General features: G+C 39.6%; 3 protein-coding genes across 5 annotated transcripts in view; 2 read left to right on the top strand and 1 right to left on the bottom strand.

Moving 5' to 3' along the window:
* The first annotated feature begins 1,499 nt into the window (after positions 1 to 1,499).
* LOC148343670 (phospholipid-transporting ATPase ID-like) lies at positions 1,500 to 23,215 on the top strand. Its single transcript, XM_088288083.1, has 28 exons — positions 1,500 to 1,637; positions 8,428 to 8,515; positions 8,619 to 8,677; positions 9,137 to 9,250; positions 9,481 to 9,579; positions 10,113 to 10,174; positions 10,551 to 10,623; positions 10,790 to 10,860; positions 10,930 to 11,012; positions 11,078 to 11,236; positions 11,316 to 11,404; positions 11,643 to 11,836; positions 13,112 to 13,320; positions 13,407 to 13,450; positions 13,969 to 14,134; positions 14,195 to 14,383; positions 15,107 to 15,222; positions 15,297 to 15,461; positions 15,536 to 15,647; positions 16,311 to 16,416; positions 16,503 to 16,644; positions 17,269 to 17,452; positions 17,563 to 17,786; positions 18,536 to 18,619; positions 18,712 to 18,957; positions 19,042 to 19,180; positions 19,724 to 19,854; positions 20,692 to 23,215. The coding sequence occupies exons 2-28, from the start codon at positions 8,473 to 8,475 to the stop codon at positions 21,019 to 21,021; spliced, it is 3,633 nt and encodes a 1,210-aa protein (XP_088144209.1). The 5' UTR covers positions 1,500 to 1,637; positions 8,428 to 8,472; the 3' UTR covers positions 21,022 to 23,215.
* On the bottom strand, positions 20,385 to 24,464 carry LOC148343669 (uncharacterized). The gene is made up of 3 exons (XM_088289587.1): positions 23,781 to 24,464; positions 23,514 to 23,582; positions 20,385 to 21,035 (listed from the first exon to the last, which is right to left on the bottom strand). Exons 1-3 carry the CDS (start codon positions 24,044 to 24,046, stop codon positions 21,002 to 21,004), a joined length of 369 nt encoding a protein of 122 aa, XP_088145713.1. The 5' UTR covers positions 24,047 to 24,464; the 3' UTR covers positions 20,385 to 21,001.
* dapk1 (death-associated protein kinase 1) overlaps positions 23,564 to 27,968 on the top strand; it is a 29,523-nt gene continuing 25,118 nt past the window's right edge. The window contains exons 1-3 of one of the 3 annotated variants that reach the window (XM_088288044.1): positions 23,564 to 23,664; positions 23,744 to 23,936; positions 24,401 to 24,616. In XM_088288044.1, coding sequence (XP_088144170.1) covers positions 24,555 to 24,616 — 62 coding nt within the window. In that variant the 5' untranslated portion in view covers positions 23,564 to 23,664; positions 23,744 to 23,936; positions 24,401 to 24,554. Of the gene's footprint in view, positions 23,665 to 23,743; positions 23,937 to 23,991; positions 24,301 to 24,400; positions 24,617 to 27,968 lie in introns of those variants that run through there. The other 2 variants (XM_088288051.1, XM_088288039.1) reach the window with 2 other exon arrangements.

Raw genomic sequence — 27,968 nt, 5'->3', positions numbered from 1 at the left:
TCATAATTTGCTTTCACTTTTTATTGACATAGTCAATTTAATTTAACACACCGCCTGAAATCACAGATTGCAAAACGGAAATTGAGTGAAGCCCAAATATCTTCATTTAGGTTACGTCTCCCTCTTGTGGTCAAGTTCCACTCCCAGCGTTAACGTCATGTTGGATTGTTTGTTGTAGTCTCCATCACTCGGATCTTACGGAAATTCCCATTGCACCTAATTTAAGATCTCGTAATGAGATGCTGTCGGCCACAATTTACGCCATGATGCTTTCACGCAAACTGACCGGCCAAACCGAGGCCAGGGCCTGAGGTCACTCGCTTAGCCACGCCCATTAAAGGCACACACCCAACACACTAAGACTACAGAAGCAGTAAGTCCACTTTATAAAACCAATTTACCTATTTGCATTCTCTTGCATTGTGTGATATACAAAACAGTGTTATTTTTCTTTACGAAAAACGCGTCATAAAATGTCGCGGTGTTTTGGGGGCTGCAACTGACTTGTAGCATTTCAATTCTTTTCAAAGGGAAAATTTTATTTCATATTTGAGTAAACGGAGTTCACTACCTTACCACTGTATCGTCTCCAAGGCAATAAAAAAGTACATTTTACATTATACGATCCCTATAAATGAACGATTGTTTCCATTCACACACAGTTTAAAATTGTTGCCAGACAATGACTGATTTTCTACTTGAGTGCAGCGATTTTTTTCGCTCTCTGAAAAAAAGCCACCGCCTGTTTGTTCTATGCCTGACAGGAAAGAAAACGCTGCAGAGCAAGACCGCAAAAAGGAAACTAACAGCAGACAATCAGACAGATAAAACGGTGCAGTAAACATGAGACAAATTATAGGTGTGTGGGCGTCCAAATATTTTCCTAATATTGTGATGCCTTGCACTTGTACACTGATGCAAACAAAAGCACAACAACATTGCTCAACGAATACCTCCCCAACAGTGTCATTCAATAGTCTGGTGCATTATTATCGTTCGGAAAAGGTTCGCTCTGTATTTTCTGTGAAGCACTCGTCCTTAATTCATAATCTGACCACTAGATGGAGCCAATTTTAATCTCATCAATTTCCATCAAGTGAAACTGGCCCCACTGACTGTGGGAAAGTAAGCACACGGTCATCTAACATGTCAACATATTAGCTAATCAGTGGTTAGACATGTACTACCGAACGTAAATGTTTTTAATCCCATTATATCGTATACATGATAAGATATACGGCAAAATATAATTTAATATGATTGTATTGCTTTTTAAATATAACCGGGGTGGAGGTTGTCATAATCTTGAGTCAACGCTGAGTGGAAATCTCGCGTGATTTGGCGACCTTGCGCGCGAGGATTTAGTCTAAACTCCTCCACTTCATTAAATTGGACTGTTTTTGGTTGGTGGGCTGGCAAAGAGGAGGCAATGGAGGGAGGTGACAAGAAGGAAACAGAGGAGGGTTTAATTTGCGGAGAGGAGGGGAGAGGAATGGAGGGTGGGAGCGATGTGCTCTGGTGGACGTAGAAGAGTAGCGGTAAAGGAAAACATTATTTCGTTGTTGTGGCTCCTCCGTGTGGGTGGGCGTCATTTTCGTCCCCAGCAACAGCGCCGTCTCCTCGCCTCGGGACTCGAGGTAAGTCGCCCCCTGTCCCCGATGAGCGCAGGGCAATTTGCTCGCTTGAAAGTTGAGTTAGTGAAGTTGTAAGAAAAAAAGAAGTTGGCCAAAATCAGCTTCTTCTTTCAACGACGAGAACCGTTACATTTTTAGCAATGCTTTGATGGAAAGTGCTTGAGCGTGAGTGTAAAAAAGTGCTCGGTGACTCATTCCCGAACGCATTTCACTCACTATTTGACTTAATATGTCTGTGGCGCAAACATCATCTTATAATATGACAGAAACAAATGAGCAATTTGGCAGGGCTCAGTCTACAGTATGATTCAATTGGAGGCTAAAAGCTAAGCTAATTAGGATTCAATTCAATTTAGATTTTTGTATTTTATTTGATTATATTGAACTTTTTGTTAGTTCTGAACTTGATGTATAAAAAAAAACTAAGAAATAAAACCTGCTGTATGTTTTTCCACACTGAAACACTGTCCGAAAAGCAATTAGAAGTTAAAAACTTAGTTAAATATTGCCCTTAACATTACCCTAAGATAAATGGTCCATAATGCAGTGCAGTCCAAAATAAATACGTCCATACTTACAGTATACATATATACATATGTGCTGTACATAGATGGGTGCGTACACACAGCACATACCTGCAATTTGTATTACATACTCGCCACACACATGTAAACATTCATAACCGGAGTTGGGCAGTCCGTCCCAGGGGTGGAATTGTCCGGGGACAGACAATTTTTATGAACAAGAGGGTCAAGACCATAACGATACAGAGATCACGACCGGAGGGCGCGGGAATGATCGTCAAAAAAGTGTCAAGTGCCCGGCCGGCTCTTGTCAGAACTTTATGTGTATATCCACCCCACAGACCCAAGTTTTTAGCCTATGTGCAATTAATCACCCTCATCTGTATAGAGTTCGAGTTAAAAAAAAAAGTAGAAGTGCTGAAATTTGTGTTCACATGTTGATCTTTTTGAGGAAGCTGTGGTCACCTTTAACAAGAAGGACACGCACACACACATGTATCTACATATATGTGCATGTGTATATGTATATAAATGTAAGTATATTAGTAGCATAATAAAAACAATATATATAAGTATATAAGTAAATAGAAATATGTAAGTAAAATCAGTAAAACGTCAAATCAAAATCTTAACATTGTCCAGTACTGTACAAGTCTCTGAAGCCAACATGAACTATATTACAGTCCAATTGTGGGGCAAAAATATACACTAACCTGGGTTATATTCAATTTGGATTTAAAATTCTGTGGAAAAAGAAAGTAATAACTAATAGTAACTACATACGGTTGGCAAAATGAGAAATCCAATAGCATTTGTATATTATTCTACTGTATAAATGTAATATACAGTTGTATGGTGCTAGAGTTGAAGATGGATTTCTTGAATTTGTGATAAGATGTGTTCTAAAATAAACTTTTTGAGGAAGCTAAGGTTGCCTTTTACAGGAAAATTGATTGCACTTTTACAAACTCGCGAAAAGTTTATGAAAGCTTGTTGACAAGCTAACTTGCCAGCTAATGTGGCAGCAACGGAAGATCATTAAAGACTCAAATCTGTCATTAATCTGAACCAAAATTTGTTTTGGGGGTGAGTCGAATACTCAAAATTGTCCTGGAGATTAAAAGCTTTCTAAAGGTCGTTCATTTGATCTCCAGTTGATCAATGAATGTGGTCATTCATTCACAGAGGTCAATTAAAAGGTCAGGGGTTTAATCGGGTAAGATGAGAGGAGGCCCGAGGTGTCAGGTGAATTATTCAGAGCTTGATTGTTTGTGTCTACTTGTGCCATGCTCCCAAGTTTCCGGCCGAGAGTTGCCATGTATAAAAAAATAAATAAATAAAAAAGTACAAAAACACGTACTGTATGTAATGTTAGTTCCGTCATAGACTAACTTTGATTTTACTTCAACACTGAATATGCGGAAGACTTGTCTTAAATATTTACAAATACACACATTGTCTTCACTGGTTTGTTAGGTTCGATAAAGACCCAAATCTGACTTGGACGTTTACAAAACCACATACAGTTGCTCAGGTTAGTTCAGGACTCTAAAATATCTTCGAAAACACGTCCTTCTATAAATTGAAGACTAAATATTCCATGTTATAGCTTTGATTTTTTTTTTTTTTTTTTTTTTTTTTTTTTTTTTTTTATTATATCGAACTACTACCAAAAACTGTTTGCTGTGTCATCGGCAACATTGAGCTGTTTTAAATATGTTCAATTACAAGCCAAATGCTGAACCTCAGCAGATTGAATTGGCTTTAGTATGTTTTATAAACACACGTTGAAGTGGCCTCAAAGTTTACAAGTACTGTATACACGTACCCCATATAAATCTTGCTTCGCCTTTTGTTTACCAAAATGCGCGTTCATTTTGTCAAATAAGTCCCTACATTTTCTTTAATGGAAACAAAACACATGTTTGGTTTGTGGAAGAGTCCAAACTGTCGGGGTATGGCTGATCAATTCAGCAATCAAAAAATTGTATTTAAAGTTGCCAGATGCGGGCTCAAAGCCGAAGCTGACGTGCTTGAAATCTTCATTATGAGATAGGACTGGTCATGAGCAGGTGGACTGATTCACAGACTCTTCGTTTGGTGACTTGTGTTGGTATTATTAGCTCACGGCTTTGATAAAACAAGGAGCTGATGATAAAGCCTCACGGTACAAAAGTGAACCTGGGAAGACGCTGGAGCATTCCTCAAAAGCCAAAGTGGGGCGTCTGTTTCATCAAAGGATAACATGACACCCTGTCAACATTTCCTGGAAGCATAAACTTTCTCCTGCACAAAAAAAACTTTTTTTCCCCCCTGGAAAGAGGCCTTCTCACTCCGTTTGCTATTAGACACAACAGAGGAAATCCAGCTGCTGCCTTATCTGTCTCAGTAGACCATTGTTTAATGCAAGAATGCAACAGGCATGGCTGGTTTCTCTTAATTCGGTATGACTTATCAAAGGAAGGTGGCCTGAGGTTAGGTTCACATCAACAATCTATTCAAAACAGGAAATGTTTTCTTTTTCAAAACCGTTTTTTTTTTTTTTTTCATACAGATGACGAAGAAAAAAAAACTCACACCGTCATTTTCAGCATCGATGTCGATTTGATGAAAGCAAACAAATAAAATGTCAGACTTCGGGCGAGGCTGAACTATTAACAAAAGTAAAACCAAACTAAAGAAAGCAATAGTGGAGCATCAAACTGCATATGGTCTTTGCCCATCTCGAAGCTAGCCAGACCAAAAGTCCCAAAACTAAAAATAAGTCTGTCAATTCACCCCCACCGATTTATTTATTTCTACGTAATCATACAAAAAAATAATGAACAAACGAATATTTGAGCTAACAAGAAAATAACCTTAACTGACGTGATCTCACAATAACCTAAGGGGGTCAATTAATCTAGCGACCCTCTGATTTAATTAACTTAAAACCTGTTTGACTGGTCCAATGAAAATAGTGCTCGCAGCTAACCCAATATATAATTAAGATAATGAAAACGTACTTACTCGAGATTTACTTAGCGTATTTTCAGAATTATAGAGCACCCCTACCGGTGAAAGAAAAATCCACAGAAAAGCCGCACTGTTGTATTAAACGCATGGTTCAAAATCTCAGAAAAAAAAGAGCGGTTTATAGTCCGGAAAATACAGCAATCTATAAACTAACCTAAAGACTGAGCTACCAAACGATAAATAAACTAACTGAATGAAAGAACACACATTCTAATGATGTACACACTAGTTTAACGACTGATAGCCCCAAATGATTAATGACAAAGAAATGATTGGATGATGTAGTGGATAAAATGACCAACTAACCCACCAATCACTCTGCTGACTGACCAAACTAAAAAAGTAACAAGCTAACAGACTACAACTAACTTACAAAATGATCAAATGTAGTGTTGTACTCTAAGGGAAAATATCAAAAATCTAAAATGCTGCTTGAATGCTCATGAAAGTTCAGAAAGCGGACAAATGAAAAAATATTTGTGTTCTTTTGAACATGGCCTTCGCTTGAATTTTTGCTGGTACCACCCCAGAAGATCTGTTATGATTTTAAAAGATGAATACACGCACACACCCCAGGTGATAAAGTCAGTGCTGTTTGCAGACAATGGACGCAGTGTTTAACGTAGTAACCAGAGGTGAATTCGTAGGACAAGACAGCCATTCATGTTGCGTGACTTTTGAACCCTTCTGCCAGTCACAGGTGAAAAGTTCTGTGAGAACTTTAATGCTCGCCATTTAATGCTCGCTACCTGCCTAATTCTTTGTGCCACAGAGGCCTAATGTAGCACAGGTGAACGTGACACTGGGTTAGTGTTACCTTTACACCGGTGGGCGTCACCAATCACAACCATCTGACTGACTAATTTGAAACTCAGCTTTTTTTTTCTTTCCTTGTTATGCATGCTCATAAACCAATGTTCAAATCTACTCATCTTTTGAAGGACCGGCTAACCAAATAAATGTATTTAATTTAACTAAAAGCATGTTAGTAAACAACAGAACTATAAGTAAACTAACTAAATAACTAATTATTCAAATGAACGATCCAATCTACTGTCTATCAGACAATGAACAAATGTACTTCCCACAATACCTTGCCAAACAAACACATTCAACGACCAAACAACAAACTAGTTGACTGAGTGGTTTATCGACCAAACTACTTTGTAACTGACTAGCTAACTTTTGCGATTGTCAATTTCAGTCGAGTGACGTGGCCTTGCTTACTTGCTAAGCAAATGAACAAACGCGCCGTTTAAAAAGCAAACTAACCGAACAAACCATCACACAAATCTACCAGACAACTCACTCGCACACTCACAATCTACAAAACGAACTAACCTGCCAACGGTAATTGCAGAATGATGTATGAATGAATTTTTTTAACTGCCTTAATTAAGCTGCCTACTGATCGACAAACTAACTTACGAGCTAACCTACCGACATATCTAATGGATGACTATTGGCCTTACTAGCCAAAAGAATGATTTAATGAACAAACTTAGCCACTCATAGAACTACCGGAAGACTAACTAGCCAAAGATCAATCAACCAACCAAACAAACTAGCTAACCTACTGTCCATTGCACTTAATTGAGGAACGAATGAACAAAGAACGATCTGACGATCCCTAACCTACTGACGGATCGAGCAAAAATCAGTCTACTTAACCGAACCTCATGACCAATCTACTGAATGAAGAGCAAACTTATCCGAATGAACAATCTAACAATCTAACAAACCAAATAAAAAAAACGAACTCACCGCCCTATCATCCAGTTGATGCGACTACCTAATGAAATTTCCCATTCCGTTCCTTGACATTTATTGTAAAGCAGCGCTAATCGATCTCTCGTACCAGAATTTGTGTTTAAAAAAAAAAAAAAAGACCACAATCAGAAAATACTGCATCATCAAATCAGTCGTGTCTGCGCGGTAATCCTTGGAAAGTCCCACGCTTCTATGATGGTGTGACCAGTTTAAAAGTCTTCTTCCTGTCTGGCAGCGTGGACATCAGCCTTGCGTCACCGTGGAAAATAAACTGGGTGGTTACTTTGGTGAGTGAACAGTGGATTGTTTGTCTTGGGCGTTTGGAGGCGAGATTCATGCGGTTTATGTTCTGTGAAAGGACCCAAACACAGCGTCTGGCCCGCCACGTGTCATCATAAAGCACATTCCTGGACTAACACATGTGGCGGGAGGGTATTTATAGCGCTTGCGCTGACATCACCTTGGTGACCAAACGCTCGAAGGGCGTTTGCCCCCCTAAAAGACTTTTTGAGTCATCATTATATTTTTAGAAGAATAATGTGGACACGTAAAAGCATGCAGGCTTTTGAACATGCACACCTTCACAAAATGCGAATCAAAAAGTATGTGGGCTTCACAATAAATTTGGTGACAAGCGAAGGCCCGAAGAGTATGACCTCGGAAAATGGCTAAAAATCCAACATGATGAACTACGTGTTGCGTTTCACAATGTGCGGTTTGATTTATTTATTTTTTTTTTTGTGCATTCTCACATGATAAACATGCGTGCTGGATGTTGTGCCAAATCGTAGGCAAGTGGCGGATGCAAATAATTTCAACCTCAAATTTGATCAAACTGAACCGTGGGATGCTGCACACACGGCGAACAACAACCGCAAGAAGCAACGTGCAGGCTTTCAATTTCTTAATGCCATTCCGTGGTGACGTGTTTGCTTGGCACATTCCCGTGTGCTTGTCTTACACACGCGCATGCACGCACACACACATACACACTGATAATTGGCAGATCTGGAACATTTAAAAAAAAAAAAGCCAAACTTTACAAATTGTTTGTAAGAGATGCTATTAAGCAAAAAAGTGGGAAAAAAGAGCAATACATGATTTAGTGGTTATGCCATTACAAAAATCCAAAATATGCCTCGGTGACGGTGAACGCAGTTCAAAACAGAACAGTGGTTCCTTTTGATAAAAGTTCGTTCGCTTCACAAGAAAATAAGACATACCATGGAACAAAGTAAAATATAATCCAAACAACTAAAACTCAGATCATGACATAGAGGATGAAGAATATACACCTGTGATTTAGTTACCTTGTTATATATTGTCTGCCTAAACGTGTTCAATGCATCTTTTCTTAAAATTGGCGACTATCAATGCTATTCGTTAGCTAGTCAATTGCATTTTGCATTGTGTATTAGCATTAAGCTAGCAGTAGACAAAGTTGAAATACACATTGCGTAAATCTCATACGCGCTTCTCCACAGAAGATGATGATGATGATGAACAGTTAGCAAAGAGAGGAAGTGAAGATGTCGTTCTTTGACCTCAATTGTGCTGGGAAGAAAGAGCGAGGTAAGCTTGATGAGTCTTTGATATCAGTATGAGAGATTGTTTTATTTATTTTTTTTTTTTGATTGACATCATTCATGATGTTTTTTTTTTTCTTTGATGTCAGAGCTGGAGAGGAAGCTCCGGGCCAACGACCGAGAATACAACGTCTCCTTTAAATATGCCGTGAGTGATAATCAGTGCAGTGCAACACCCAGAAACAAGTGTTTTGCTTTTTATTAGCCTATTTTTATTCTAAAACAATGGCCTTAGCCCAAAGAACTGTGACCCCTTGTTTGTTTACTTTTTGTTGGTGTTCGTTTCCAGTCCGGCCGTTGATCACAACCACCTGGACTCTGTTTGGCTCACTCGCACTGCCACTTAGCTTCCACACTAGTTAAACATTTGCTAAAAGCTTCAACACACACACACACACAGGCAGAACAGCCTGGAGAAATCCTCTTTGTGTAGTCGAAATAAATGACGACAACTAGAAATAATCCAAATCCAATAAAAAAAAAATGTAGTTTCCGATAATTGACGTATTTTTAAAAGCACATTTTTTTTGTTATTTTGTTATTGAAAATGCTTTTTTGAGTTATTTTGTTAGTCTTTGTTAACTGTGATGTGCTTTCTCTCCTCCAGACGAACGCCATCAAGACCTCCAAGTACAACTTCTTCACCTTCCTACCCCTCAACCTCTTTGAGCAGTTCCAAAGAATTGCAAATGCCTACTTTCTGTTCCTGCTGGTGCTCCAGGTACGCCAGCAGGGCCAGTGCCTCAAACACTCCTTGCTCCTTGTAGGACTTGCTTTGCAGCCTGTTTAGGCAGTGAGTTAGTACATTATTAACTGTGCTGGATGCAACCAAGTAGTGGGAACTGTTAGCTATTCCGCTGCTGGAGTAAATCATGAAATTATACTTGTTTTGGGTGTCTCTGCAGCCCAAATCAGTTGGTTCACATTGCAACTTTCTCTATTTTCCATCAGGTGATTCCTGAGATCTCGTCACTGTCCTGGTTCACCACCGTGGTGCCTCTGGCGCTGGTGCTGTCCGTCACTGCCGCTAAAGACGCCACCGATGACATCGTAAGCGCCTCAATCCACTGTAATATAGACATAAATGAGAAAAGCAAATATACACGCTTTAATAAAATGAATTAAAACAAAAATATGCAGGTAAATTAATATGTTTGCAATTGAAACAAACACATGTAAAATATGTGTTTATTCATAACTAAAAGTATCTGATTAAAAAATCAATTTAAATGAATTGATACTAATATATTTGACTCACGACAGATGTGTGGGAACTGACAAAGTTCCCTTGAAACGGCCAGTTGCGTCAACCCCGATTTCACAATTAAATGCTCGATTCCCTTTTTTGTGACAAGCTTATATGTCACGCTGGGCAAGAAACTCAACTGCTTCCTTTGCAATATGCACTTGTGACCTTGTACTCTTAAACACTTTACGAGTGCAAACAAGGAAGGCGAAAAACAATGAAACAAGCTAAATAAGTTGATGTCATCGACTAAACATTAGCTCGGGTACAAAGAGATTCAAGGACTAAGTTAGAATACGGAAAAGCAGATAAATAATCAAACTTTTTATGCTTCTAGAATCGCCACCGGAGTGACAATCAAGTCAACAACAGAAAAGTCCAAGTCCTTATCGATGGAAAGTAAGTGTTTTTATATTTTATCCATAGGTCAATAGGATTAAAAAAATAAAACAATGCCATTCCTGTGGCCACTTTAATGTATTTTAATTGGGCGGGGCTATCCCTTACTTTTAAACGATCCGCACTGGTTACGAGTCACAGAAGGCGTAGCAGTCTAATACAATACAATAAGTTCAAAAGATCTCACTCGTTAATAAGCGAGCCGATTATTGTTGAGCCTTCCAACCAAGTTACAGCAGGAAACACTCCGGAAACTTCCAGTCGTCAATCCAGCTACTGCTACCAAACGCCCATATTTGGGCTGGGTTTATTTCCTGAAATACAAACACTGCATTTGTTTTGCCATCAAACCTAACATCCTGTTTCCTCCCACCAGGCTGCGCAACGAGAAGTGGATGGACGTGCAGGTGGGAGACATCATCAAGCTGGAAAACAACCAGTTTGTCACGGTGAGGCTTTGATTTACTGTTCGCACATGTGCTTGTGCATAAAAAATTCACTGGCATGGTCAGAGATTTTAGGGATAAAGCTGTGGTCACTAATAGCGAGCTAAGCAAAAAAAGACTAGCTGTATTTTTTTTTTTAGTGGTCACAATGCCATTTCAACTCTCGCAGGCTGACCTCCTCCTGCTGTCCAGCAGTGAACCACTCAACCTGGTCTACATTGAAACAGCAGAACTGGACGGGTAAGCCCCGGTCGTGGTCCACGACTCGTCATTGTTGTTTAGGCCAAACTTTTCTCTCCTCTTCCTAAGTGAAACCAACTTGAAGGTGCGCCAGGCCCTGCCGGTGACCGGGGACCTCGGCGATGACGTTAGCAAGCTGGCGGACTTTAATGGTACGAAAAAAAAAGGGTAATGCCATTGGAATTTGTCTCCAACCTCCTGCGTTTGTGTCACAAAGGTGAAGTCCTCTGCGAGCCTCCCAACAACCGGCTGGACCGCTTCACAGGGACGCTAGCCTACGCAGGGCAGAAGTACGCTCTGGACAACGAAAAAATCCTGTTGCGAGGGTGTACCCTGAGGAACACCGAGTGGTGCTTCGGACTGGTTCTCTTTGGAGGTGGGACACTTCTTCTTGGAAGGAACGTCATCATCTCTCACTTGAAGCCAGCTTTTATCGCCTTGGCTTTTCATCCTAGGTCCAGAAACCAAGCTGATGCAGAACTGCGGCAAAAGTACTTTCAAGAGGACCAGCGTGGACCGCCTGATGAACGTCCTCGTTCTCTGTGTGAGCATGTTAATGGGATTAGAGTCTGCGGTAAAAAGGTTTCGTGAAATATGTTTGAAAAATGGCTCCATGCTCAATTAGCTAGCAATGCCCAAAAAAGCTTTGCTAGCCCTGGAATTCATCCAGAATGGCTGCTTCAGACTAGGGCCCGTCCTATTATTACGTCCATACTAGCCATGCAGCTCTTCAGCATCGTAGCCGCAGGTTGCACTGCCCTCTTCAATGTTCCTGTGTGCAGATCTTTGGCTTCCTGGCGTTCATGTGTACCATCCTGGCCATCGGGAACTACTGCTGGGAGCTTGGCGAGGGCTCCGCGTTCATCGCATTCCTGCCCAGGCAGAACGGTCACGATGCCGCTTTCTCCTCCTTTCTCACTTTCTGGTCCTACGTCATCATCCTCAACACTGTGGTGCCCATTTCGCTCTATGTCAGGTGAGGCCAAGGTGGTTATGTTTACGGGACTTTAATCGAGTGTCTTTGTTTTTGTTTTGTTTTTTGTATTTTTTACATTACTTCATCGGGTAGAAGCAGAGCCAAAAATTATGGTACAAGCGTGATAAGTTCCGTTTTCTGTCTTCTTTTATTTTTTTTCAGTCTGATTTGTGTACTCTTTAAAAAGCTTAAAAATTGCGGTTTCATGCGCCTTAGTAAGAATAGCATGGGGCAAATACTCTTTCATAAAACGAGCCAATATTTGTATTTATTTATTTTGTGTTGAGGAATTATCTATTCAACCATTATCTCAGCCACTTCTCACGAGGGTCGCGGGCGTGTAGGAGTTTATCCCAGCTGTCTTCGGCCAGTAGGCGGGATACACCCTGAACTGGTTGCCAGCCAATCGCAGGTCAATAAAGAATTATGGATACTTGAAAATTCATCCTTACAGTACCTGGAAAAATGCTTAAAGTTGACACTATTAGTAGCAACTATTTCTGATAATCAATGAGTCCATTAAATCTTTTTTTGCATCTAAAATAGTCCAAATGTTCAGATTTTCAGCTTTTCATGACTATTATCCAATTTATGTTGCCCTCCGGGTGGACTGATTATCTTTGTGTTGAATCAAACTAAAATATTTGTTTTTACATTGAAAAGCAATTAACATTTTTGCTTATTTTCTCACATGCCCAAACCAGTAATTGAATATTTATTAATTTATGTTTGTGGAATTTCTGTGCTGTCAATTTGAAATAATGTCATGTTTTTTAATAAAGGGATATAAATTAAAACATATAAAGAAATACAAAAATATTTTTTAATCCAATTCAGCAATTAATCAACATAATAATCAACAGATGAATCCATTATTAGAATAATTATTAGTAATTCATTTTAAAAAAATCACCATTCCAACAACATATTCAGATGGTTACCGATTTTATAACTGATTTTGCAAGGCTTCACAAATGTACAATATTCGCACCACCTGTGACACTACACATTTGCCTTTTGTCTTGCTCTCAGATGTTTTGGATGCTCTCTCTCCTAATCTGCTTTCCAAATTGTTTATTTTCTTTGACTGAATTTCCACGAAATAACTCCCTTCATTGCCTTTTTGACTAAGTAAGTACTTTTTGACACAAAATGCCTTTTCACCCTGGTAAAATGAAAATGCTGAAAAACACTTAAGTATTAGGATGTCTTAAAAGCAGCCTCTATGCAGTTTAACACAATAAAACCATCCCCTCATCTGTTTTTTTTTCTCAGTGTGGAGTTCATCCGGCTGGGCAACAGCTTCTACATCGACTGGGACCGGAAGATGTATCACTCTCGCAGCGACACCCCTGCCGAGGCGCGCACCACCACGCTGAACGAGGAGCTGGGCCAAATCAAGTACGTGTTCAGCGACAAGACGGGCACCCTGACACAAAACATCATGACCTTCAACAAGTGTTCCATCAACAGCAAGACGTACGGTGAGAAAACTTGACCTGGATAAATAAAGGCCTTGTGAGTTAAGTCGTCAAATTCACATTCGTGGTGTGTCGGTGTTTCTTCACAGGCGATGTTTTTGACTACATGGGCCAGAGACTTGAAATCAATGAGGTGAGTTTTGAAAGGTAATTAATGTTGTTCTTTTTCATGTCTTTGCTATCATGGCTTTCTTGTTTTGTATGATAGGCATTTTTATCTTTTTTTCCAAAAGCAGTTATGGCTGCGGGAATTCTGAACCGTTATAAATAGAAGTCAATGCATAAAACCGTCAGGCAGGAATTATTCAAATGAGACTTTAAATGGTGGGGTTTGTGCTGACTTCCATTTGCATGGGATGCAATGTGACGGATTAAATCTGAAAGTTGTTGATGACAAAAAAAAAAAAAATTAATTGAATTGTACACGTCACGTTAAGGGTGGATAATGATGATGGAAAATGATTTAGCTTGGTCTCACAAAGAACTAGGTATTTGAATATAGCCGGCTATAATTTTTTTTTTCCAATGCATTTAATAAAAACTAACATGTCAATGGCATCGGGCGGTATTGCATGTGAAAGATGTTGGGATTTACTGCGGGGAAAAAAAAAACTCTGCTGTCTCGCTGATCCAAGCTGTATCTCTGAGCAGCACACTGAGACAGTGGATTTCTCCTTCAACCCGCTGGCTGACCCTCGATTCACCTTCCACGATCACGCCTTGGTGGAGGCCGTCAAGTTGGAGATCCCCGAGGTGCACGCCTTCTTCCGACTGCTCGCCCTCTGCCACACCGTCATGGCGGAGGAAAAGAAAGAAGGTGAGCTCACTGTGTGATTGTGATTAATTTCATGTACTGATTAAAAAAATCTCCCTGCAGGGGAGCTCTCGTACCAGGCCCAGTCTCCAGATGAGGGCGCTCTGGTCACAGCAGCCAGGAACTTCGGCTTTGTCTTCCGCTCGCGGACGCCTGACAGCGTCTCCATTGTGGAAATGGGCGAACAGTGCACTTACAAACTCTTGGCCATACTGGATTTCAACAATGTCCGCAAGAGGATGTCCGTCATCGGTAAACAACTCCAATGCAAAACCTGCAAAAATTACACTGCACAGATTTAAAAGCAGACAGCACGTTGAATTAGTGGTTCGCACATATGCCTTGCAGTTCTGAGGTTTCGGGTTTGAATCATGACTTCTTTTCCTCTGAGCTAGCACAGGCCATGAGTCATTTTATTTACGCTGGCAAAATAGATCCGTCCATTATCTGAGCCTCTTTTCCTCACGAGGGTCTCGGGTATGCAGGAGCCTCTTCGGGCAGTAGGCGGAGTATACCCTCAACTGGTTGCCAGCCAATTGCAGGGCACACAAAGACAAACAACCATCCGCACTCAAAATCTTACCTAGAGCCAATTTGGAGCGTTGAATTAACCAACCATGCATGTCTTTGCAATGTGGGAGGAAACCGCAGAACCTGGAGAAAACCCACACAGGCACAGGGAGAACATGCAAACGCCGCACTGAATGCTGGAATGAAACGAAGAATCTCTGAACTGTGAGGGGGATGTGCTAACCAGTTGTAAATACAAAACAATAAAATACAATACATCTTAATTTTAATAGCACTTTCATAACGCAAACTATTCATCAGTAAAAAGGAAAAAAAAAGGCGGCATCAGAAAAAATCAATGCCCAAGTAAAATATAGAAACATCTACTGAAGCAGAGTAGCAAAGCATTTGACTTGATGATTTCCAATGAAAAGTGGCTTTTATTCTTTTGACTCCTTCAACAAGTTCGCAGCCCCGACGGGAAGCTGTCACTGTACTGCAAAGGAGCTGACACCATCATCTACGAGAGGCTTCACCACTCCTGCGCCAAACTGATGGACGTCACCACAGAGCACCTCAACGTCAGAGCAGTTTCAACATCTTTCGGAAAGCTGCTCACACGCAGTCGCTTGACGTTTGCGTGTTCCCTCTGCAGGAGTTTGCAGGGGAAGGCCTGCGGACCCTGGCGCTTGCCTACAAAGATCTGGACGAGGACTTTTTCCTGCAGTGGCAACAGCGCCACCACGAGGCCAGCACAGCGCTGGACGAGCGCGAGGCCAAACTGGAGCAGCTGTACGAGGAGATCGAAACCGACCTGCTGGTAGGCCGCCGGCACGCGTTGCTTGAACATGGCGTTGAATGCGACACGCTAAGCTGTTGCGCTTGTGCGTCAAGTTGCTTGGGGCGACGGCGATAGAAGACAAGCTGCAGGACGGAGTACCGCAGACCATCGAGCAGCTTTCCAAAGCTGACATCAAAATCTGGGTTCTTACTGGCGACAAGCAAGGTATCAACTTTTTAAAAAAATAATTGATATTAAGGTTTTAAATAGAGAGTAAGACCAAAATGGTGAAAATCAAACACCCATAGGGGAAAACCTAACGCTGTACACGGTTCAGGGAGCTCAATTTTTAATTTTATTTAATTTATTTTTAATATTTTATTGTTTTATATGTTAAACTATTTATGGTATTTATTTATTAATTTTGTTGTATTTCATTGTTAAATTATCTCGTTTTTTTATTTAAATTGTTGTTTGTTTTTTTTTCATATATTTTGATATATATTTATTGATTTTTTTAAATTGTCATTGTTTCAGTGATATTGTGATTTATTTTCATAAAAATATTTTATTTTTAATATTTTTTGTTTTATTTTAGTTTTTTCATTTAATTAATAAATCAATCAACTGTTTTATTTCAAAGGGATTTGAATATCTTCTTTAACCTTTTTGAATTATATTTTGATATTTTCTTTATTTCTTCAGTTGACTTAATTTTTATTCATATATATATATATATATATATATATATATATATATTTGTACATAAATGTATATCTCCATGAATAGATGTGTAATACTACTCAGAATAAGCCTGGTGACGTTAAACGTCCACAGTTATTTACCACTTGAAATACCGTGAATTCTGAATACTTGTTGATATTGCAGAGACGGCGGAAAACATCGGCTACTCGTGCAATCTGCTGCGTGAGGAGATGAACGACGTCTTCGTCATTGCTGGCAACTCATCGGAGAACGTCAGGCAAGAGCTCAGGTCACTATCGACAAGTTCTTTCTCACAATTAAAAAAAAATATATATATTATTTATTTTTTAAAAGTTATTCTTTTATGTATGGCAGAAACGCACGTACGTCCATGAAACCAGGTGCTACTGAGGATTGTGCATTTTTGCCGGCGAGGACTTTGGGTAAAAGTGCAACGGCCATCGCGGATGAAGCAGTGAACGGCGAGTATGGCCTAGTCATCAACGGACACAGTCTGGTACATCCCATGAACTTTTGGGCCTTTATTTTTTATTTTGAGTTAACATGTTGCTAATCTTGTCTGGTAAATAAGCCCTTAACTATTATTATCTAATACCAAAAATGTCACTGTACTAAAGTTGAGTGCATTCTCCTGACAACTTTCATGGTTTCAAGTAGAGCAGTACAAAGCAAAAGAGGAATCGATGATGCTAATCAATTTAAGAGTTGACATTTTGGTTGTAAATATCAAGTAAGGTGCAATTTAGTCTTCAATAAAGCTATTGTCATGTTTTTGTTAACATCAAAGACAATTGTGAGTCATCCATGAAACTCAGATTATTTTCATAAATCTAAAAAATAACATCGTTTTTTTTAGTCTTTAAAATAGCTAACGTACAGTTTTGTATACATCAAAGACAATGTGTATTGCCAATGAAACAAAACCACCATTTCTCTCTGTGTTCTAAATTTAAACAAATATCAAAGGACCAAAAACAATCACATGCTTTGCCTTTTCCGATAACCTGTAATTGGTTTTCGGAATTTTACTCTGCCAAATATCCGTATTGACCAACAAAAGATCGAAACCAGTTGAGCGCTGGTCGAGAGTTCCATAGCTGTTTGTTGTCTGTTGCGGCAGGCTTACGCGTTGGACCGCAGCATGGAGCTGGACTTCCTACGCACGGCGTGCATGTGCAAGGCGGTGATCTGCTGCCGCGTTACGCCGCTGCAGAAGGCGCAAGTGGTTGAGCTGGTCAAGACGTACAAGCGCGCCGTCACGCTGGCCATCGGCGACGGCGCCAATGACGTCAGCATGATCAAAGGTAAGGGGAATCTTATTAAACTGGATTGGGATTTTTATTTGGATCAAAGCTTTATTATGGATTTTTGCCACGTAGTGGTAACTTGGTGTGGGTGTTGCCCCTCCCCCCAGTGGCGCACATCGGCGTGGGCATCTCCGGCCAGGAAGGCATGCAGGCGGTGCTGTCCAGCGACTACTCCTTTGCCCAGTTCCGCTTCCTGCAGCGCCTCCTGCTGGTGCACGGCCGCTGGTCCTACCTGCGCATGTGCAAGTTTCTACGCTACTTCTTCTACAAGAACTTTACCTTTACCTTTGTCCACTTCTGGTACGCGTTCTTCTGCGGCTTTTCGGCACAGGTGAGACTCAAGTGCAGTGGATTGGCTTTAATCGTAATCCACCAGGATTTAATTTTGTTAAACTTTCGACGCGGAATCTCGTACTCGATTTATGCCCGGAATTCGATTGCTTATTTCAGAATATTTATTTATTTATTTATTTGCTCCATTGTACTTTTCCTGTTTTTTTTTTTTTTTTTTTTTTTTTGGGTAATTCGTTTTTTTTAATTTAGGTTTTGATTTATTTATTCATTTTAATAGTAATTGATTTTAATTTAATGCATTGGTCAATTATCTTTTTAAATCTAATTTGATTAATTAATTTTAATACTTTTTTCAAATTCTAATTGCCCAATTTTATTTCAAACTAGCTTTTCTTGCTTGTATGTTTTATCATTTAAAACCATTTGCCTGTTTAATTGAATTTGTTTGTATTAAACATCTTTTTTTTTAAAACTTTTTGTTTTTAATGATCTTTAATGTGAGTATTTTCAAATAATTTTTCGTCTCATTATTTAAAATTCTTTTTTTATATATTTAATATCATTTTTAATTGCGCGTATATTTGTACTTTTTAATCACCAATAATTAAATGACTTTAATCCAAATTTGCTTACATAATTTTCTCTGATAAATGTTTTTTCACAGTTGTTTCTTAGTATTTTTATTGGCAATTTAAACTATTGTTAGTCTATTAATTGTATCTTAATGTCATTTTCTTACATTTTATTTTTTTAAACGTCAATTGATATGCGCCCTTTCCCTTCCAGACGGTGTATGATGAATTGTTCATAACGCTGTACAATCTGGTGTACACAGCTTTACCTGTGCTGGGAATGAGCCTCTTTGATCAGGTGAGATAACTCATATTTAATCGTAAGTCGGCCTACCACTGTAATTTTTTGTATGTGGAGAAATGAAATTGCCTTCCACTCGGTGGTTAAAGGACGTGAACGACGCGTGGAGCTTCCAGCATCCTGAGCTTTATGTGCCGGGCCAGCTCAACCTGTACTTCAGCAAGACGGCCTTCTTCAAGTGTGCCTTGCACAGCTGCTACAGCTCCTTGGTGCTCTTCTTCATCCCATACGCTGCCGTCAGTCAGGCGGCTCGCGCCGACGGCCGGGATGTGGCCGACTACCAGTCCTTCGCCGTCCTCACGCAGACCTGTCTGTTGTTTGCTGTCACCATTCAGGTATCATCCTAAAGTTTTGAAATGCTTTGTTGAGGTGATTACATTTCTGTGTGTGTGTGCGTGTGTGTGTGTGTGTGCGCGCAGCTGGGCTTGGAGATGTCCTACTGGACGGCAGTGAACACCATTTTTGTTGTGGGCAGCCTGGTCATGTACTTCGCCGTCACCTTCACCATGTACAGCAACGGCCTCTTCCTAGTGCTGCCCTCAGCATTCCCCTTCATAGGTATGCCAAGAACGTTTTTAATCAAAATATTTATCCTATATTTTTCTACAATATAAATGTAGCTTCTCAATTCACATTTGGATGTTATGGAGGAAAAGTTTCTTCCTATTATTTATGAATTTCAACCATTTTTCATTTTCTGCAAATGGAACAATATTAACTTAATTGTATGTGGAATTTGGGAGTTATGTTTTCAGTAGTTTAGAAAATAAAATAAAGTACTCATTTTATTCAAATGAATGAGTAAAAAAATATCAGAAGAACTGATCATTTTATTATGTAAATATCTTGCTTTTGTTGTAACAGGACAAATTTGAACAAAAATGATTTGGGTCTCATTATATTTTGGTCCAATACTACACATATTTTAAAAACTACAATGTTGCATAATATTGTTTAAAAATTAATTTCAATATATAGGCATCTAAGTTCGTATTTGGGATTCATATTGAAAAGCAATATTGCCATTCCATTTTGGTAATATACCAAATAAGTTAAGAATTTAAAAATGCGATCCAACCGTGTGGCGTCCAATCTGTTCAGGCACAGCGAGGAACTCCCTGAGCCAGCCCAACGTCTGGTTGACCATCGTGCTCACCTCCATTTTGTGCATCCTTCCTGTTGTCACCTATCGCTTCCTGTTGATTCTGCTCCGCCCCACCGTCAATGACAAGGTAAAAATGGAGAACTGCTAATGTCTTTTACATATTAGAAATATGAGGCTGGGAGGAATTGGGTGAAAAAATCTCTTATGTCACCTCTATTAAGTTGTATAGAAACTGTGCTTCCGCTTGTTGATAGGCTGAATTTATATCCACCTAAACATTTGGTTTGACCAAACATTTCACTTCGCAACATGAACCTTGATAAGCTTGCCTATCATGACTGACTAAAACTGTTGTACTGTATTTGTGGTGGTTTTTAAATTGTTGTTTTAAAAATGATAACTTTTTTTGTTTTTACTAAACTACATTTATGTGACTTTTTTAAATCTTGCTCTCCAGAAATACACCACATTGAAAAAAATAAAACTAATATTAAAACTAAAAAAAGCCATATGAAAATGAAGCTTTTTTGAAAAACATAAAATAATATTAACTAACATAAACACTAAGTTTAAAAACAAATCTCAACACAAAAATAAAAACTACAATGATTTCCAATGGAGCGCGTGTAATCCATTCCTGAAGTGACTCTCGCAGTACCGTGGTGAGTGCAGAGGGGGGCGTGGCCATATTCCTCATTAAAAGTAGGCATTTCTCAAGTTGTCACTTATTTCCTAATTTCTCCAAAATTAATTGATAGAAAAGAAAATGATAACTAATTGCATTTTCCTGATCAAAAAATATATAAACTGAGCTTGTTCGTGAAAAATAGGCCATCTTGGATCTTGTTTCCCTTTAATGATTAGCACCTGGCTGCAGTTAAATAGTCAGACCATCATTTAGCTGGGGCGCTGCACACCTGTTATCGCCAATGTTTTGTATTAACATGTCAAACATTCTTCCCAGGTCATGTTCAAGGTCCGCCAGGCCAAAGCGTCACCTCCCCCACTTCCTCGCCGAACCAGAATCCGCCGCACCAGCTCCCGCCGTTCCGGCTATGCCTTCTCGCACGCGCAGGGCTACGGTGACCTGGTGACGTCAGGCCGCTTCCTGCGGCGCCCTGCCCCGCCTCGCTCTTCGGGTTTTGCCCACACAGGGCGCGCCACCACGGGCTTCAGCCCCATGGGCCGCTCGGCCGGGTACAGCCCGGTGGGCCGCGCGCAGTACGTCAAAGCTCAGGAGGTGGAGGCGACCTCGCTGCAAATGTACAGGACCATCAGCGACGCTGCTCTTTGACGACGTGCAAGCTCCTAAGATAAGACGTTTAGGATTAAATAGTCTTGCTTGTAGGAAAGGAACTATCTGAAGAGGACAAAGTGTCTTCATGTTTACAAACTTTTTTTAAACATTGAGAGTGCAAACGTTAATGGAGGGGTGGGGAACCTACACAGCACTCAAAAGACATACTTTCAAGAGTTGGGTATTTTGCAGCAAGTCACCAATGTTACGACTTGAATTAATGTGTGCTTCCTGATGAGCCTTTTCGGAGGGTTAAAATCAAAATATCCGAACAACCAATCTTCACTGCTAAGCTCTGCCTATGCACAGATGAAAACTCAAGATTTGTATTAAGAGTTGCCCATCTGTCAAATTTGACAACTTTGCAAGGATTTTGTCTTTTAAAGACCGTTGTAATGGCCAAAAGTCACTTAAAATGGCCGCTTCAAACCAAAATTGATGACTTGCTGTGTCTTTTTGGCCATGGCTTTTTGAGATTTTTTTTTGTGCGTCAACCCATGGTAGACGCATCCACCAAATTCCATGCTACTAAGTGCAATTCATTTAAGGGATTCAAATTTCAAAGATAAAAATTATGCATTTTTAGCAATCAGATAAAATCTGTGTAAATGGCTGATATGACTTAAAAATGTCCGCTACAGTCATTGCCTTTGAGACTTTTTGTGTGAGTCTACTCATGATGGACATGAAACTGTTTTTAGAGAGAAATTTTGGATGAAATTCAGGTTGGAAAAGTCTTTTTTTATTTATTTATTTTTTAAGGGCTGCAAGAGTAGGTCACAATGACCCGAAAATGACTGCCGCATCAGACCAAATTTGCAGACTTTGTGACTTTTTTTGCCGGCGTACGCATGGTCATCATGCGTACCAAATCTCATGTTGCTGAGTGAAACTGAAAAGGTTCCCCAGACCTGCTTGTAGGGGATGAAAAGAGGAAAGCCATGTTGCCTTATAAGCATTTTGTACTTTTCCACATTTATTTTTGTATTTACACGTTTCAGGTGAAGACGTTCTTAGACTATAACCTTTTACAACCTGTTGTCATAATGGCTCATATCTCCTCCATTGGTTTTTTTTTGTTGTTTGTTTTTTTTTTTTGTTTTTTTTTTTGTCCTCTGGGAAAAAGGGAATTTCATTGAGGAGTACTGTCAGACTTTCAGGATTTGCACCTGAAGTGACCACTTTAAAAAAATGCTTTAGGGATAGGCGATTGAAAATAAAGGACAATCTATTTAATTTGTATTTTATACCAAAATTAAGTAGTAATATTATGAGTAAAATGTTGTCATTAAGGTTTACTTTAAAATTTTACCAGAATGAAGTTGGGATTTTAAAACAACAAAATGTCTGAATTTCATGTTGAGAAAGCCAGACATTTTAAAAAAGTAAATATTTCTGGAAAATGTATAGTTTTATCAAAACAAAGTGGTGCTATTATGCAGGGGCGGGGTCGTAATTTTGCATGAATCAAATTCTAAATAGTTTTCATTGTACACAAAAAACGTGTATTGTTTGCAAACCTTAAATTGTAATATTTCCAGTCCCCAATATGTTTAGAAAAAAATTAATATTAATACAAAAAGTTTTTTTCCGCAATTTTACAATTAAAGTCATGAGGATGAAATCCAAATTCCACAAAAATAAAATTATTTTATGAAAATTATATAATGTTACAAGTCTTCATACCATGATGAAGATGAGAATCATTCTTAAAAAATATGAGGTGTACATTTTTTTGCAATTTCCAAAAGTAGTAATAAGAATGTTATTTTTATGTGCTTTGACTCGTTCTGAACTCCCTTTTTCATGCCAGCTTTGCTTTGAACACAATAACTGACGTGAAGTTATTCTTCTTTGTCAACAAACCAGTCAACAGTGACTCGGCAGCACCTCTTCTGGCTGCATATAAGTAGTGCACTACTTGATTTATCTTGCATTGCTCATCGACCCGATTAATTGACAATCGATTAGCCCATCCCTTTTCGCATTTACTGGAAAATCAGCATGAAGCAACAATACAAACGCACATCTGCTGACTGTAGCATAATTCTTATTGTTATATCATACAAACAAGTATGCATAAAATACTGCTTTTATACCACTTTTTGTATTATTTATCTGTGCCTTCAACTATCAAGACAACGTGTGACATTTCTTATGTGGATTACTGTGGACTCTATGAGGGATTTTTTTTTTTTAAAAATGTTTTGTATGTTTTTTTTAACCAAGTGTTTCAATATAATGAAAATAAATGAATAAGAATAAAAGGTACTATATTGTATTTTGTGGTCTTCATAATGTGAAATGATATTTTTGGAGTGCAGGTGGTGCTATAATCCTTTCAAACAATAGCTAATGTACATTTAATTAATATTAAAGCAGCAAATGCAATAACATGAACGGTCACGCATACCCAGAATATAAAATCATGACAACATAAACTCATAAAAAATTAGTACACTTGTTTGACCTGTGCCAAAGCAGGGTACCTTATGAAGTGTCCGGTGGGCTGATTGTCTTTCTGTTGTCTTGAGTCTTTGGAAACTGACCGATGCTGCCTTCGCATAACACAAAAAAAGTCGTTAATTCGCGCGTTAACCATTAAAATAATCGTTTTAATGCTGACAGACACAGCTTGAGGTAAGTGACAACGTGTAGATACGGTAGCACTGGTAGATAACGTCGTTTTTGTGGTCAAACGTAAATGTGTGTTTGTTAGCGAAGGCTCGCGTGTACGAGTTGCTGAATTTCCCCACCGGGATGTGAACGCAGCACCGGTCGCTGACTGCCTTTTGCATTGTGGACGTCGATTTCCTCCCACCGCGACGTTTTGTCGCGCTCCGACGACCGAGTGGCGGTACTCGCTCCCGGTGGAAGTCCCACGAATAGTCGCCTGGACTCGGCTTACCGGGGTAAGACATTCCGCCCCTCCCTCTCCCAACTCTCTTGTCTTCTCTTCTTTATCGAAGTGCACCTTACATTCAGCTTTGAGTTCGGACAACCGAGAGCGACGCTCGTCCATTTTGGGGTTGAATTTAAGAAGAAAATGGAGATGACGTGAGGGTGTTTTTGGACGTTATTTCGCGACAATTGCCTTTAGCTAGTGGCTGGGAGAAAGAAGAGGGGGAGTAGGTGTGTAGCACTGCGACTCGGGTCTCCCATAGCTACCGCAAGCCGAAGACCGGGGTGTGCGCCAGTAGCCGTTCATGTGTCGCCTTTTTCGGACGCATTTATCACCACGTACCGACCCGCCCTCCACAATCACCAACAAATAATGTAGGGGGTTACATATCCATTTTTTTGAATGTAGGAGTCGTGACGTTCTTGACATCTCCGTTTCATTTGATTGCCACAACCACTGGTGTCTCCAATTCAGGCCCGAGCATGGGGAGAAGGGTAGCCGGCTACCAGCGTGCCCTGAGCGGCGTGCTGCTGTGACGAGCCCCCCTTCTCCACCACCACCACCCTCCCTCGCCCCTCCAGGAAACACCCTGCACTCCTCCAAGTGCACGCGCACTCACACACACACCATGACTGTTTTCAAGCAGGAGAATGTCGAGGAGTTTTATGAGATCGGAGACGAGCTGGGCAGGTGAGTCGCACTTTCACTTTAAAATCATCTTTGCACCTGTTCCCCACGATCACGTGACATGCAAAATGTATGAAAAATGAAAAAAAAAAAATACGTGTACTGTGCTGCTTTGACCTTTACTCGTTGAAATGAATTGAAATGCCAAGAATACGTTGCAGCCGCCCCCCAAAAAACAAACCTTAAAATGTTTGTGATGTGTTTTATAGAAAGAAAATATTACTTTATAGTCTTAAAAATACTGTAATTACATGATTAAATAAAATAAAAAAATTATTTTGATTGATATTGAAATAACGCTTGATAAACATGGCTATTCAAAGATTTTGAAACTTAGTATTTATTCAGCGACCAAAACTCAACTTTAAATAAAATTGATAAAACTGTGGCCAGATTTAAAAAAAAAAAAAAAAAAAAAGTCAATTTGTCCCCCACAACGTCCTGACTTTTCTGCAACCTAGTAAGACAACTCTGGCATACTCAGAGGACAACTATATATACAAGTGAGCCAAAACTATTCGTGAGCATTTAGATGCGACTAGTAGCCTTATGGAAGATACTAGTGTATGACAATCCTACTAGTGATCCTACTAATGTTACCCATTGTTTACTAGTACTTTTAATTGTATACCAGTGAGCCAGAAATGGCAATGGTGGTTTAAAAAAAGTCAGTAGCAAGACACAGTTGTTCACAATTGTCTTGCTAGGATGAGGATGATGAGCATACGAGTACATGAACCTTAAGCTGGATATCATGTGTATCGAATAAATGCTGTGTAAGAGGCAGAGGTGATGGATGGCTAATGCCACACATGCACCCACTGACCTACATTCAACCCCCTTTTACCCGGCCGGTCTGGCACGACAGGGTGGAGGGGCCGAGTCTGCATGGCAGACTTGTCACTCATCCTCCCCCACTATTATGAACTACTTACTACCCAACCCAAGGAACAGCCGTCAACCAGCTAAAAAGACAATCTCATTCTCAAAAAAGAGTTACGATTTTAGTCTTGAAAAATTGCCACATTATTCTTGTAAGACTTAATCTAATGAGATTGTGAAAAAGAAATGGTAAAAGAAAAATCCCTTGACTGCACCTACTACACTTAAATACTATGAGTGTGTTGTAAAGACAAAAGATAACCTTTATTAGTCCTAAATGCTTTGATGCAGATTGTTTCATTTACAATCAAAGCCGACCGCTGTTACTTTGTTTTAACTTTATTTTCATTCACCAAGTGTGAAAAGCTGAGGATAATTAATATATTATTCCGCAAGTGTCAGAAGGGAACAGCCAGCATTGTGAAGTGTTTTAATGTGGATTCTTTTGCACGCCCGCTGAAGATCAAACCCAACTGCTGTTACATTGTTTGTTTGCACCAAGTGTAGACAATTAAGGATAATGAATTGTCCACAGGCACACAACATTGTGAAGTGAATACTTTAATGCAGATTCGTTCACTTGATTGTATTCCACCACCTAAATACCGGAAAAGAGCATCAAGCGTTGTGAGTTGCTTTAATTCATATTATTTCACTTAAGCATGCGTGCTAAGGAACATAGCCGACAGTGTATATATAAGTTTGCATTGGAAATCAATGTGTTCTAGTACAGTCATACTGCAAAAAAATGACAAACCAGAAGAGAGCACACAGTATTGTGCCTGTGCTTTAATGCTGATTCTTTTGATTTTAGCCAGCGTACTATGTTTTTAACCATTTTAAACGAGAACGAGGGATTTCAAACTGAATTCGTCTTGTTCTGGTGGGTGACCGGATCCCTGCCAACTGTGTTAGTGGGTAACGGGTGTCTGTGTGCGTGTGCGCGTACGTGTGTATGCATCCCTTTGTGGTCAGTTAGGACAGTCGCGCAAGTTTGGAAAGTGTTGTTTGCGGTCCTCCACGTTGTACGACCTTGTAGTCCGCACTAGGCGATGTGCATCATGGTTCACTAATTGATCGTTAAGAATTCTTTGCGGTATGGATTGACAATTAATGGTGTCTTGAGGCAGTGGAGCGCACTGCAAAAACGCTTTGTTGTTTTGGAGTAGAGTGCAATGTCAGCAGCGGGAAGATGAGTTGTTGTACATCCACTCAGAATGGCTGCAGGAGTTCAGAACATTCAGAGAGGGCTTTTCTCATGCCTTGAACATTGTTGCCTTGGTAGTTTTGTTGTTTCCTAAAATGAACTATCAAAACAGTTGTAAAAAAACAAACAAACAAAAAAAAAAAAGAAATGGCCATCATGCCCTAGTTTTAAGGAGGAGTTTGCCCTGAAGCCCACCCAAAATGGCCGCTAAAAACCAAAATGGCTGACTTTTTTTTTTTTTTTCTTTCCCCCACTCCAAATCCTCAAAATGATCATTTGGTGCCACGCTCTGGCCACATTGTACAACGGAGACATAAAAGCGTCATCCTTCAATTCCTAATCAGAGTCAGTCAAATGTGAACTCTGAAATTTGCCCAAAATGTCCGCTTCTAACTAAAATGTCTGACTTTTTAAAATGTTGGGCTTGGCCCTTGAGACTTTTTCGTATGGCCAGTAAACACAGACATGTTTGCCCAGTTTCGTGTTGACTTGGTGAAACTGGTTGTTGGGCTCATTTTTATTTATTTTTTCTTAAATATATATATTTTTAAACAAGAACGCTACAGATTAACAAGCGTGTCACATGATGTAATTTTGTGTGTGCGTGTGTGTGTGTGTGTGCATGTGGGTGGGGGTGTGCATGTGTGTGCGAGCCACCTGACTTTGTCATGAGATCATGAAGGCACCAAAAAAATAAATAAATAAAATAGCCAAATGTCCGTTTTATAAGACAGGAGATGATAGATGGATAAACAGAGCAGCTGGCGCCCCGCCCCCCACTTCCAAATCCCCCCCTTCTGCCTTCCTCACTTCCCACCATTACCACCATCACCTCCTCCTCTTCATGTCAATCTTGCACGTTCCGCAATTTGTGGCGGCATAGTCACATCGTCATAGCGATAATAAGTCAACCAAATGAAAAAACTGTATTTAATATAAAGTTACACCTGTAAAGTTGGTTAGCGATGAAAATAAATGAATCCTATGTAAAATAAAAAAAAGAAAGAAAATAATATAATAAAATCCCTGTAATAAAATAATAATGAATAGTTTGATTAATACTTTTTGACTTGAATGACAAGTTCACATTGTAGAATGTTACTTTAAACGACAGTTTCAACCTTTGAACTGACTTATTTTTTTTTTTTTGTATTCACCTTTATTCATTTATTTTTTAATGGTGTCTCAGTGTTGTGGAGATTTGAGGCATTGTGACAGTTTGAGTCTACTCTGTGACCTCGCCGAGACGTTTGCTGGTGTCATGTG

Source organism: Idiotropiscis lumnitzeri, chromosome 1, assembly GCF_059441095.1.
Source record: "Idiotropiscis lumnitzeri isolate Australia: NSW breed Sydney's pygmy pipehorse chromosome 1, RoL_Ilum_1.0, whole genome shotgun sequence".
NCBI classification, from domain to species: Eukaryota; Metazoa; Chordata; class Actinopteri; order Syngnathiformes; family Syngnathidae; genus Idiotropiscis; species Idiotropiscis lumnitzeri.
Note: the sequence above shows the minus strand (reverse complement) of the source record. Positions and strands in the feature narration are given on the sequence as shown.